Source organism: Protopterus annectens, chromosome 4.part1 (genome assembly GCF_019279795.1).
Source record: "Protopterus annectens isolate FY-2018-M chromosome 4.part1, PAN1.0, whole genome shotgun sequence".
Lineage (NCBI taxonomy): Eukaryota > Metazoa > Chordata > Ceratodontiformes > Protopteridae > Protopterus > Protopterus annectens.
The window spans coordinates 152032621-152046103 of NC_056734.1; the positions used below are offsets into that span (position 1 = coordinate 152032621).

Genomic DNA, 13483 nt, shown 5'->3' on the forward strand with positions numbered 1-13483 from the left:
TACCCTTAACAAAGCCAGATTGGGTCGGGTCAGGAGTTTGAAGGTCACCTATGTCTTTGTTGATAAGGTCCATTCTTGCTTGTTTTTACATATCAAGCACTTAATTCTTAAATAAGTATCTTCTGGAGGGTTTATCGTGTGGGATCTAGGAAACTTTTGCAAAATTTATGCTTTTTCACTGCACTTTATAAGTGCTGCAAAACGTTGTGACCTAAAGCATAAGTTCTGCTGAGAAATGCTACTTCATAATGTTCAGACTTACGTGGGATGTATGAGGCCATACCTTTTGGATCAACACATTGTCTCCAAACTTACATTTGGTATCAGAAAACTCATAGTAGCATCCTCCCCAGCTAACCTCAGAAATGTAGATTAATATGTCATTATGCTGAGGTGAGGCAGGGATATACTCATTGAGCATAAATAGTAACATATTCTTATGACAGTGAGTTGCTTTCCTCCCAGCCCATATTATCGCACTCTGGCATATGATCAACCCTTAATCCCAGTAATATATCTCTGCAAATGCTTTTTTTGCATTGTTTAGCTTCATTGACAGTTGATGGTAGAACATTATAGCAAATATATCCAATAACCTAGTACCTACCTATGAACCTATATGATTGGATGAGAAATAGGAAATTCACCCCAGGGATCACTTCTGTGGCGCTGCTCGACAGGGGCACAGGAAAATAATTTTCTTGGGTGGCGAAAGCCAGGGTACATTTTTGGTTAGGCTTATATAGGCCCTAGGGCCAATAGCCTAGTACCTACCTACCTATGAACCTATATGTGGAACGTACAGATCAAATAATTAAGGACAGGATATTCATATACCTTGAAAAAGGCCACCTCGAAAGTGTTTTAAGGTTTCTCTTTATATAATGTATTTCCAGAAGTTCAATTTTCTCCATTTAATATTTCATTGTGAAAGTAAGTATCTAGGGACCATTTATCTTGCATTGTTTGTCTAGATCTGCTAATTCAGATATCCATTTTGCCTGTCATCCTTGCTAGTGTATTTTTTCTTCACCAGTTAGAATTTTAATGCACCTTCAAGGAAACATGGAGGAATCCATGAGTCCTTGATCATTAAAACTTAGTTACTAAGTTATTTTGCTGATACTGTAGTGCAGTTTAAGGAGGTTCTTCAATCCTGAGTGTGTTGTCCTTCAGATGAGAAGCTAAACTGAGATCAGATTTGCTTGAGTTTGTGCTAGCTAAGGTGGGTGTAAAAGATCCAACAGCACCTATTGAAAAGAGTATGTGAAATTCCCATGAATTTTCCCTTAAAGAGGGTATTAGTCTAACTCAGACAATAAAAGATTAAAAAAAAGGTTGTAGGTGCTGTGCAAACTAATTCATACCATCACTGCACTTGGCCAAGATGCATTTCTTGTTGAGTAACCATTGAATGCATGTTAAGTCAAAGCATAAGCACACATTCCTAAGTTGTAAAATTGTAAATCTTCATTTTTACATGGGATGGTTAGTATATGGTCCTAAAAGTGATTCTTTACTATGGAAAATAATTTTTGAGTGAGATGTAATTTTTAGTAGGGTTATAACTAGGGTGGGGCAAAGGGAGTGGCTGTCTCAGGAGCAAGGTGTTAATGGGTGCATTTATCAGGCAGGTGCTGAGGATCTAGCAGTCCATTTCTAGCAAATTAGTTACTACAGCTCCACAACAGTTTTTTTTTTCTTTTGGTCTTCACCTTTCAGAAGACCTTTTTTTAATCCCCATCTTTGAGTTGTAGGGGACACTGGTTTTAGGAACTTCACAAAGCACCAGATGACCTGTCCATGGTGCTGATTTTTGGGTCATCGATTCTTCATAGAGTGAACAGGTGCAATTTCTTGATTTATTTACATTATATCTAAACAGATTTTTAATTTAATTATATAACATGGTGACATAGAAGAGGAATGATAACAGGATATTTGTTTGCAGACCTACATCAAGAAAATGATAAAGAGATGAGTGAGACCTGTACATCTTTTGCTTTGCCATTAATGGTTGCAAAACATTCCTTAAGGTATTGACATTGGGACATAGTAATTCAGTGAACTGGAGTGTTTGTAGAAATATGAAATAAGCATTTATGTAGTTGCTGTTCATAAAAGACAGTGATTTGCAAAATCCATGGCCCTCACTTCCAAACTTATTTGATGCCAGACACAAATATTACTCAAAGATTTTTTTACATAAGAATATGGTTTCAGAAGGTAAGAGAAAGAACAGTAATGACAAAGACAGAAGACATTACTGATGAATGCCTTTCTCTGGGAGAATCTGGGAAGTTACAGTGTTGATAATCAATGCAAAGGCCCTGGAGGTGCTGTATAATGGCTGGATTACTGTCACAAATCCTTGAGGGGATTTTATACTGTTAACGCAGCACACAAAAGTCCCATTGTATAGAATCAAAATCAAATGCCTATTTAAAATCTACTAAAATGGCCACCTCTTGGATATTTTTGAGTGGCTTATACTAATTTATGGAAGACCCTGATATGATTTGCAAATGAATCATCCATTAACAAAACCTGCTTTAAAATGGCTAGTTAATTTGCTTAACAGGAGCTGAAAGCAGTTAACTATGCTCTTGGTATATAACTTTGCTTTGGTGATGATTAAAGGAATTGCCCTGTAATTGTTAGTAAGCATGAGGTCCTTCCAGAACTTGGGAAGAACTGATAGGAGCAGTATCTTCAGGGAGACAGTGATTCACCCCCACCACTCTGTAATCCTAATTAAGCCAGCTATGACTGGAAGCCAGTGTTGTTCTTTTACTACTGTATACACTTCTTCAGAAATGCTACTAGGTCCAGGTACATTTGCACTAGGAGTCTGCTGGATGCTATGACACAGATGTCATAACTCCCAAACAGATACAAATATGCAATCAACACTCAGTGTGATCACAAATATCAGTTTATAATAAAATCATTGAAATTCAGAGAAAGCAAATAAATATCAAAACCTTTCTGCAAGGAAGTTGTTCTCACCACCCCTGATAATATATACTACTTCTGAGATCACGTACCAAAGAAAAAGTGAAATTCTTCAGGAAACCTCAGTCTTGATGTTTTGATCATCACATGCACAATTAGCAATCACAGATTAGAATGGTGATCACTAATGTCTCAGAGCTCTGCTTGGCACGCACACTTGGCAAACAGTTCTACAGGAAGGAAGCTAAGTCAGGGAGATGACATCATATGAGGCTGCCCCTTGACCTGGAAATGAAATTCAGGAGAATGATAAAGGACAAAGTAGAAAGCATCAAGTGCCTTTTTAATACTACTATCTCGACTAAAGTAATTCCTCCACCCATCCTTAATTGCAACAGTGCATCTTTCCCCTCTATTTTTATGTCTTTGAGCTATGCAGTTCTTTCTAAATGCATTTAGGCTAGTTCCATATTCTGTGTGAGCTACCCTATGGTACTTTTACATAACATTCTTGTTTTTAATGTATTTTAACCTGAGCTATGATGCCCAGCAACCTCTGACTTCTCCCTTAAAGCTGTCACAACAAAGCATATGATGATCTTTCTTTCAAAAAATGGAATGCACATTGGAAATTAGATCACTAGTTCACAGTATGAATTTAAATGTAACGTGTTTTTTGACATCTTAATTTAAATATAACATGCTTTTTTTGACATCACAAAACTAGTTTTGGATAAAACAGTCTCTCAATGAGTTATGACTTTGAACTGTCATATCATATCTAACATAATATGATGACTTATTCACTCAAAGATAGTTACTAGGCATGGGGTCCAGGAAACCAATGAGATGCCTAACCCAGTTAATGAATTACCACCAAGCTCTGTCTCGTTAAGTGATTTGCTCAAGGTCACACAGTAGGCAAATGATGTCTGAGGATATCATTCCCTGGAGTACAGAAAGACGATTCACAACTCACTGCTTTAAACCTCTGCTCTAATTGGTAGACTCTTTCATTTGCTGATTTACTGATACCTGCGTTATCCTAACCGTAGCTGTGGAAAAGCCAAAGCCTATTCCAGTAAGCAACAAGTGAAAGACAAGGTCCAGTCCAGAATGGGAAAATTCAGCCACACCTGTGGGCAGTTTATAGGATGATCAGTGACCTACATATACGTCTTTGGGCTGTGCGTGAGGAAGCCAAAGTCCCTTGTAAATCCCAAAACTGACATAGAAAGGAAATTCAGGCTCTGTTCAGAAGGCAGACCTGATAAAATTAAACCTGAGAATTAGGTTCTATGAGGTAAAAAAACTAACAAAACAAAGTGCATTGCTCAGAAAATTCCTGTAGAATGGAATAGTATTTCCTATTGCATAACTGAAACTATTACAGATTTCAGATAACAGCTTTATAGCACCATAAGAAATGAGGGTACTCAATGTACTTTAGTTAATTGACAAATCAGATCATCTTATTGTCCTGTTCTTCAGACACTCCTGCATAATTATCAGATGTTCTGCTGTGGATACATTCTTCCTGTTATAATGCTGTTGTAGATACAGCCTTCCTGTTATAGTGCTGCTGTGGATATAGACTTCCTGTTATAGTGCTGCTGTGGATACAGACTTCCTATTATAGTGCTGCTGTGAAGACAGACTTCCTGTTATAGTGCTGTTGTGGATACAGACTTCATATCATAGTGCTGCTGTGGATACAGACTTCCTGTTATAGTTATAGTTAGGGTTGCCACCTTTTCAAATGCCCAAAGTGGGACAATTGTGGTATAAACATCAGATTTTGCAGTCCAAAACGTACCCACAGCTAGTACAAAGGACAGAACTTCACTTTTTTGCCTAAATAAAAGCTTATTCTTGTAGAATTTTAGTTGATTATTCTATGTTTGATAACATTTAGGTGTTTCAGATACAGAATAACTGTTTTTTGCAACAATTGCATAAAATATAGGAAATAATTTTTCCCTAAAATCTCAGGACATCAACCATTTTTACAATTCTTTTTCAGGACACAACTGCCCAAAGAGGGACTGTCCCTCGCAAAGTAGGACAGGTGGTAGCCTTAGTTATAGTGCTGCTGTGGATACAGACTTCCTGTTATAGTGCTGCTGTGGATCCAGACTTCCTGTTATAGTGCTGCTGTGGATACAGACTTCCTGTTATAGATTGACTTTTTCCAGATTTCTTGTGCTGCATAGTTCTTCAGGGGAGAGAAGTTTAGTGCTGCTTATGCCAAGTCTGTTTGTGTTCCTAGTAGAACAACAGGTAGCATACTTGCTTTTGATGCAGAAGGCTGTGAGTTCTACTCCCACAGTATGTAGATGGATTGCTGATTTTGTACTGTATTGTACTTTTAAAGGGGGTGGATGCTGCAGTCCTGTAAATGTCCTCTTTGGCAGAGATACCTAATAACCTGTTTGCCATTCTTTCCCTATTGCAGTGCGACTAGCTTATTATTTTTTAATGTAACCTAGGCAACTTATTCTTCAAGGGCAACAGTCACTTTATTTGTAGATGATCATTTTTTAAAAACAGCTAAAGGCAATGTTAGTTCAGGAGCCGGAATGTAAGTTTCCCAGAGGTAATGTTTTGTATGGATAGTTCTGAAATAGATTGTTTAAATATTTTCCATAGAAAATAGTTTCATAATGAATTTTTGTAGAAATTATATTGAATGTATTCCTAGTGTTAGCTAAATCCATATATTATTACAATTATTTGAATTTAATTAATTGCTACACTTCTCTGCTTTGAAAGAACTGATTGCATTTGCCAGAAAGCACTCAATCTGTAAATCTACCTATCTGCTGATTTTTTGTTTAAATTCAGCTCATTTATTTTCTGGCTGTAGAAGGCTGAAGCAGTTAATTTTATTTTTATAGAAGAAAATTGTATTTTAGTTTTGCAGTTTGCACAAGTTCAACGTTTGATACAAGTTCAAATAGTAATTTAAATAAAACACTATTCTGTTTATTTTGTGTGTAATATTTTGTCTGTTCTTCAATTTGCATTTAAAAGTTGGTATCCAACAATTCCACAAAAGTGGATGGGGTTACATAATTATGTATGCAATTTTTATGTTAATCAGCATACAGATTTGTACCTATTTTTCATGGGCCTTTGTCCAGATTTTTAATGTTTCCAGGTTGAGAGATATGTTCCTATTGTAGTGCTTCTCTGGATACAGACTTCCTATTATAGTGCTTCTCTGGCTACAGACTTCCTGTTATAGTGCTTCTCTGGATACAGACTTCCTGTTATAGTGCTGCTGTGGATACAGACTTCCTGTTATAGTGCTGCTCTGGATACAGACTTCCTGTTATAGCGCTTTGCATAGTTCCTTCATGTTAAAAGGGCTGACATCAAAGTGGTTTAACAGTCATTGTGTAAGATCTTTTATTCTATGCATTTCCTATTAAGTAAGTAAACAGACAGATGTGCAGGACTAGATTTAAGTGCAAATCAGGTCCTGTTTGATGTTATTGTTTGTAAACCTCATCATTAATGTGAGAGTGCTATAGTATGAAAAGTCTGCTGTGTGTTAGTAAAATAGTGTTACCTACCAAAGATTAAAAAAAACAAACATTATCTCTGTGAATATTCTGAAGCTGTTGTTGATATGCTGAAGTATTGTTTTCTTTCTCATTTTTCTTATCTGATATGTATTTAAAAAGGAACAACTAAGCCTGAAGAATCTCCAGTGCCAGTTCATGACCCCACGCGGTTAAAGCAAGAAGAGACAAGAGAGCTGTCACGACCTAGTCGCCCTGCTGTGAGTGTAATGTGCTATAAGTCATTCACATTAAACAAGCCTGATTATTTGTATTTACTGCACTACATTTGCTACTAACACAAAGAATTGGGAAATGTAATTGCACACATGATATGTACATTAGTTAAAATATTGTACTGGTAAGTTATGTGTATCCAGAGAGATGTGAAGTATTTTTAGTCATTTAGAAATGAAATGTGCCTCTCTGTATCTTAAAATGTAAGTCATCTGACTTGTTATCACAACTAAATGGTAGAACAGTGAAAGTCCATGCATGTATCTAAACAGGCCATGATGGTATACCTTTTTTCATACAGTTCACAATGTCTGGCAAGTCATGCATGTATTTACTAATACCATTACACCGCTAATAGTGCTTATTTCAGAACATAGAACACAATAATTTTAAAGTTTTTTATGCAAGGCTTTACAAATCTACCCTGCCTGGATACTGTTCTTGTATTATTTGCACTATCAAGTAAAATTTTAAAATTTTACAAAAAAATACATGTTGTGTTCTGACCTAATAAATGCTGTCTTTCCATGTGCTTTGTCACTTGTTATTTGTTGTTTTGGCTGGGATTCACAGAGGTGCACTTCTAGCCTCTGGAATGCTAATACTGAGGGTGTTCACTGCCTGCAGTGTCTGAAAATTAATTATCATTGTAAATGGCATGGAATGGCTATAGCATATTGAGTGAAAGGCCACATAAGGAAGCAGACAGACAGTGATGACAGACTGCATAGTGCCATTGCATCGTATCAAGAGAGCAGGAGTACCATAGTGCAGGTGGGTGCAATGTTTTGTGGTATCATAAAAAACCTGTCCCCTCTGTACCAAAGCACCATGCTCAGCTATGAGACATGCCACAGCAACCAGCTGCAGCCGAAAACAGACACTGACACACACAGGACACAACACACTTCAAACAGGAACAGCAGTATGGATGTGAACATCAAAGTGGCCAACCTGTTCATTATGTAATGAGAAAAAGGATTAGATTACAGAATGAAAAGAGGAGTACAGCAAGCAGAGAGAAAATACAAGGGTAAAAAATATTGGGCTGAAGGGAAGTCTCGCTGTTGATCAGTGGCAGTGAAAAACATTGAGCAGCCTGCCTGCCCCTGTGGGAGTGGTTACTGACTTGAAACTGTAGTTTTATTGGCCATTTTGGGTCAATTCCAAACTCCTTCATCTTCCTTTCTTAAAACCCTCTTTTGCACGGTTTTGCGTGTTTTTGTGCATAGCGCAACAGCGGGCAGCGCCGCCTAATTGGGTTTAAACTATTCCTGGCTCCACAAAGTCTGCTCTTCACTTTTTCCCTTAGAACTGCTCTATCTCTCAATTTAAACACCATATTCTCATTTTAAGGCCCTTCCCTGGTCCAATTAAGTAATCCTACAAGTTAGCACTATTAAACCAGAAGCACTACTTACTCTTATACTCTCTACGATTACCCTGTCCTCTGTTGGTCCGTCTTAAATTCAGTTTCCCTATATTACTCTAGCATGTCCAAAGGTCAGTCAATGGTTTCCTCTCCAGTCCAGCTGGTGAATCTGGGAATTTTGAGGCAATGTTACAACTGTCTCATGTACATGGACAACCCTCTCCTCCTCCAAACAGGTTCAAATATATGTGAGAGATGCAACTATTTAGCCAAACTGGATGCTGAGCTCTCTCATCTCAAAACTGGTGTAACCAGTCAGGAGGAGAAGGTAACCTCACACAACACAATCCCAGTATCACATAGTCCCACCACATCAGCGAACCAAACACATAAATACACAAAAACATACTCGGAGGCTCTAAATAAAAATCTACCTAAGCAACAGAGACCTCCAAAGCAGACATCCAAGCAAACGCTACCTCAAAACAAAACACGCACAACACATAGCCCACAAAGTCAGTGTGCCAAGCAGCCACAGCCCTTAAGGCTGAATAACTCACCTGATACTCTTGTAATAGGTGACTCTATTGTCAGACACACTGACATCCCGCTCACCAGGCTGAATAAAGAGAAGGTCACGGTGAGCTGCCTGTCGGGTGCTAGGATCCGCCACATAACGCAAGCACTCAGGTCACTCGAAAGCAAATACAAATATGACTCAGTCATTGCACATGCTGGTGTGAATGACCTGAGACGTACCTCCCTGGACTACATGAAAAGAGACATAGAGGAGCTCTCCGATCATGTAGCCCAGGTTGGTATGACCCTGACCTTGAGCAGCATCTTACCCTCACCTAGAATGATGCCACAGTACAAAGACAAAATGATCGATTTTAACAATTGGCTAAAATTTTGGTGTCATTCAAAGGGGATCCAGTGTCTGTCAGCCTGGGATGACATGCTCGACAAGCCACGTTGCTTCGCTAGGGACGGCTTGCACCTGTCACCACTGGACTTTCGGATATTGGCAAAGGCTCTTGCCACCCCCATAGTGCCTTTTTTAGGCAAGGCTCAAAAGTCAACCCACCCCCATAGACAGCACAAGGAACAAGAAACTAAGGGTAATGCTGCTTAACGCCAGAAGTCTTAACCTCAAGATGCACGCACTCAAAGCTCTCCTCAGTATGGAGAACATCGATATCTGTGCAGTGACAGAAACCTGGTTCAAGGCTCCAAAGAGCTCCCCAGCACTACCAGGCTATACCTCATATCATGCTTTTTGGCCCCAAAACCCAGACCAAACCACAAAAGGAGGGGGAGTTTCCATATTTATCAAGGATATCCACACCTCCAGGTTAGTGGCATTGCACAAAGTATCGGAGACCATCCATGTGCAACTAACAGTGGACAAGACTGCTTTTCCGTTTATAGCATCCTACAGACCACCCTCTCAAAGTCAGGAATCCCACTCTGCTTTCCTGAAAACATTGGAGAACATGAAGATCTCTCCGAACGCCATTATATTGGGTGACTTCAACTACCCAAACACTGACTGGGAGCACTACTCAAGCCCCAGCACCTTAGCCCAAAGGTTCCTGGAAATTATAAACTCAAATGCTATGGAACAACTAGTCACCCCTCCCACAAGAGGGGACAACATACTAGACCTGATCATTACCAACATGGGAACTCTATGCTCCACACCAGAAGTATATCCCTCATTGGTAAGATCAGACCATAAATTAATTTCACTGGATGTCCACATCCCGACCCCACCCCCAGCCCAGAAAACCACAGTGAAAAACTTCTCAAAAGTGAACTTCTCACTTCTCAAAACCAAAGTGGAATCCTTCAAGGCCCCAGGACCAGTGGAAACTACGGCCCAAACTGCAGAATCCTATATAAACGCATGCTATGGACATCTCCAGGAATGCATGGATCATGCTATCCCAAACAAAACCAAGACCCAATCATCCAAAGGCAGGCGTCCAGTCTGGTGGACCCCTGCCATAAATAAACTGTACAACAGAAGGAGGAAGCTACTACATGATAGAGCAAAATCCCTAATAGGGACGGCCTCTCTGATCAGTACTAGCAAAAAATTACGATCCCTCATAAAATCCTCCAAGGCCAGCTTCGAGAGAAAAATTGCACAGGACACCAAAGACAATCATAAGGCTTTTTTCAGTTATGTTAGGAACCTGGGATGCAACTCCTAGACTTGCTCTGAGTTGATTCTAAACGACAAAAAATACACTGAACGCACAGACATCGCCAATATCCTGGCAGACAGGTTCAGTGCAAACTCCTCCCCCCCCCAAAAGAGCAAGTATCTATCCTGGCAGAGGGCTGCCTCCCAAACATCTCTGATGCTCAGGTGAAGGCTGCCCTCTCCAAAGCAAAAAACACTGCTTCCATGGGATCAGATGGCGTCCCAGGTTGCATCCTACATGAACTCCAAGAGGAACTAATCCCTCAAATAAAACAGCTATACAATCTCAGCCTCACTACAGGATATGTGCCCACAGAATGGCGTACAGCAACAGTGGTCCCACTCCACAAAGGTGGAGCCTCTACGGACCCTGGAAACTATCACCCCATAAGCCTGACTAGCTTAGTCTGCAAGGCTATGGAGAGGACCATCATGGAGCTCATAAACAAAGACATTGGGGACCTACAGACACTATATCCTACCCAGTTCGGCTTTGTCAAGGGCAGATCCTGCCTTTTGAACCTGGCTGACTTCTTTGAAGCAGTCACCAAAGCCATAGATGAAGGGAAGGTAGTCCACACAGCCTATCTGGACCTTGCAAAGGCATTTGACACAGTACCCCACTCGGGCATCATAGATAAGCTTTCCAGCTTAAATATAAACCCCTATGTCACAGGATGGGTTGCAAACTGGCTCAAAGACACAACCCACAGAGTGAGAGTTGCTGGAGCCATGTCAGACTCGAAACCGGTCACAAGTGGCATCCCACAGGATTCTGTCCTGGGACCACTCTTGTTCGGTATATACTTTTCCGAGGTACAGGCAAACGTGGGAGGACTATGGCTCACCAAGTTCACAGACGACTGCAAACTGGGCGCCATAATCGACTCTCCAGCTGACACAAGCATCCTTCAAAAAGGTCTCACAGAGACAGATAACTGGTGCCAGTGCCATGGTTTAAAGCTAAATGCCAAAAAATGTATAGTCATACCCTTTGGCAAAAACAATGTGCCCACAAATTACCACATAGGTGGAAACCCATTAAGTACAGAGAAAATTATTAGGGACCTGGGGACCCAAGTTGATAGCAATCTCTCCTTTGAAAACCACATTGCCAAAGTGGTTAGAAAGACGTTCTACATAGCCCACCTCATCACGAAGGGTTTCACATCTAGATCAAGAGAGGTAATCGTGCCCCTTTATTCATCCCTCATCAGGCCCATCATAGAATACAATGCCCCTTTTGGGATGTACCTTACCCGACACCTGCAGCAATTAGAAAGACCCCAAAAGTATCTCACCAAGAGGATCAAGGGTCTCAAACAGATGCCATATGCTGCTCGGTTAAAAAAACTCCAGCTCTACTCAGTTGCATACCGCCTACTTCAAGGCAATCTATGCCTGACATACAAAGCTATGTCAAATCCAGAATTAATGGACATGCTCCACCTCAGTAAATCTAAATCCCTTAGAGCCACATGCTCGAGGGACTTGAACCTCAGCACAGAAATAAATAGAACTTGCTGGAGGGACAGGTTCATAACCCAGAGGCTCCCTTCGCTCTGGAATAGAATTCCAGTTCATGTGAGGCAGAGCACCTCACTGAATCTCTTCAAGAAGAATCTCAATAGGTGGATGGGGGATTGTAGGTTTGTCCCAGGGATTACTCCTGTGTCACTATTTGACAGAGGCACAGTAAACTAAACCTTAAAAAGGGCACAGTATACTCAAATCAAGGAGTGGTGTAAGCCATACAGAATTGGGCTAGGCTTATAATTGCCCCAGGGCAGATAGCCTAGTATGAACCTATGAACCTATATGTAAAACAGATGTTGGGATAGGAGATGTGTTTGTTTTTAGTGGGGCTTGCTTCCACTCTCATTATTAAATGAGAAGAATACATAAGAAAGTTAATGAGGGATGGTTTTAGATGGGATACAGGAAAAAGGGCAGGCAGGGGTGTGTACAAACAAATGAGCATAGAACGCAGACAAAGGTAGTGTACATACAAAAAGTGAGGAGGACAGTGGATGAACACACTCACAAAGGTAATGGAGAGAGATAGGCAATGAATAAGATGTGGGCAATAATTCAAAAAATGACAGTATGACTGTGAAAGGGGCTGGGTTGGCTGCTGGAATGTCTGGCTGCCCAACCAGCCCAGAGGGCAAGTATATCAAAGTGTCACACACCTGCGCGGGCAATGTCATGAAATAGTTGCTCCCCTAAAGGCATGATGACCGGGACCTGCTGCTCAAATGATTCACCAGTTTGCATCAGAATGAACTCCACATTGCCAGTGCAGGTGTTCCAGTGCCATTGAAACTCAGCAGTCACCAGCTTCCACACCTACTGGCATGTCACCATAGGTGATCCTCCAGGTTGCCTGTGTTTAGAAGAGGAGCCTTCATCCCCCAAGAGAAAGAAACAGAAGGCACAATGGAACCTTCCTTGTCACCTCCAGCAGAGATGCTTTCACTCCACTTCCCTCCTTAGAGGCACATTTGGAGAGCACTGGTGACCGAGAGTAAGGTAAATGCTGCTTTGCAACCTCCTCTACTTTAACAAGACTTGTATATGGGAGACTCAATGGGAAAAATGATAAGATGCACATATGACATGAGCAGCATTGTGGCTGTATGCTGAAAGGTTGTCCATCACAGTCAAACCCTGCTGCTTAGAGAGGTTCGCCTGCCTTTTTTGCAACCATCCGTATTTAAATGATGCTCCTCAGCAGCTGTATAGCAACTCAAGTACTGTTAAGTATTGCTGGACAATACATAATACAGTAAGAGTTGAATGGAACAAAAACATTTTCATCCCTGGCTGCATCTTCTGAACTTCAGCGTCTCCCTGCACAGCAGATTAGGATGGTGCCACTTCAGGTCATCATATCTATACCTGCATTGTACCCATGTGTGGGTGGTGCTGTTATCACCAAACAGCAACCTTGCCTGGTCAAACCAGGTAAGACCTTTTTACAATGGCCAATATGCCACTCCAGAAGGTGCCCATTAAAGTTCCTATACAGGAAAGTCCTGCTTTCCCTGGCACACCCTGCCAGAACCCTGTGATAAAAACTAGAGAAAGTAACTCTGGCCACTCAGTATGTCTGCTTAAACAGCAATATGGTGGACTCAT

The 13483-nt window shown here is 40.7% G+C and overlaps 1 protein-coding gene across 8 annotated transcripts in view; it reads left to right on the forward strand.

Annotated features, from left to right (window-relative positions):
- The window catches only part of TNIK (TRAF2 and NCK interacting kinase), a 1728926-nt gene that overhangs the window by 1531287 nt on the left and 184156 nt on the right, over nucleotides 1-13483 (forward strand). For all 8 annotated transcript variants that reach the window (XM_044070048.1, XM_044070049.1, XM_044070051.1 and 5 more), the window contains one exon: nucleotides 6645-6742. In XM_044070048.1, the coding sequence (XP_043925983.1) occupies nucleotides 6645-6742 (98 nt within the window). The remainder of the gene's footprint in view (nucleotides 1-6644; nucleotides 6743-13483) is intronic.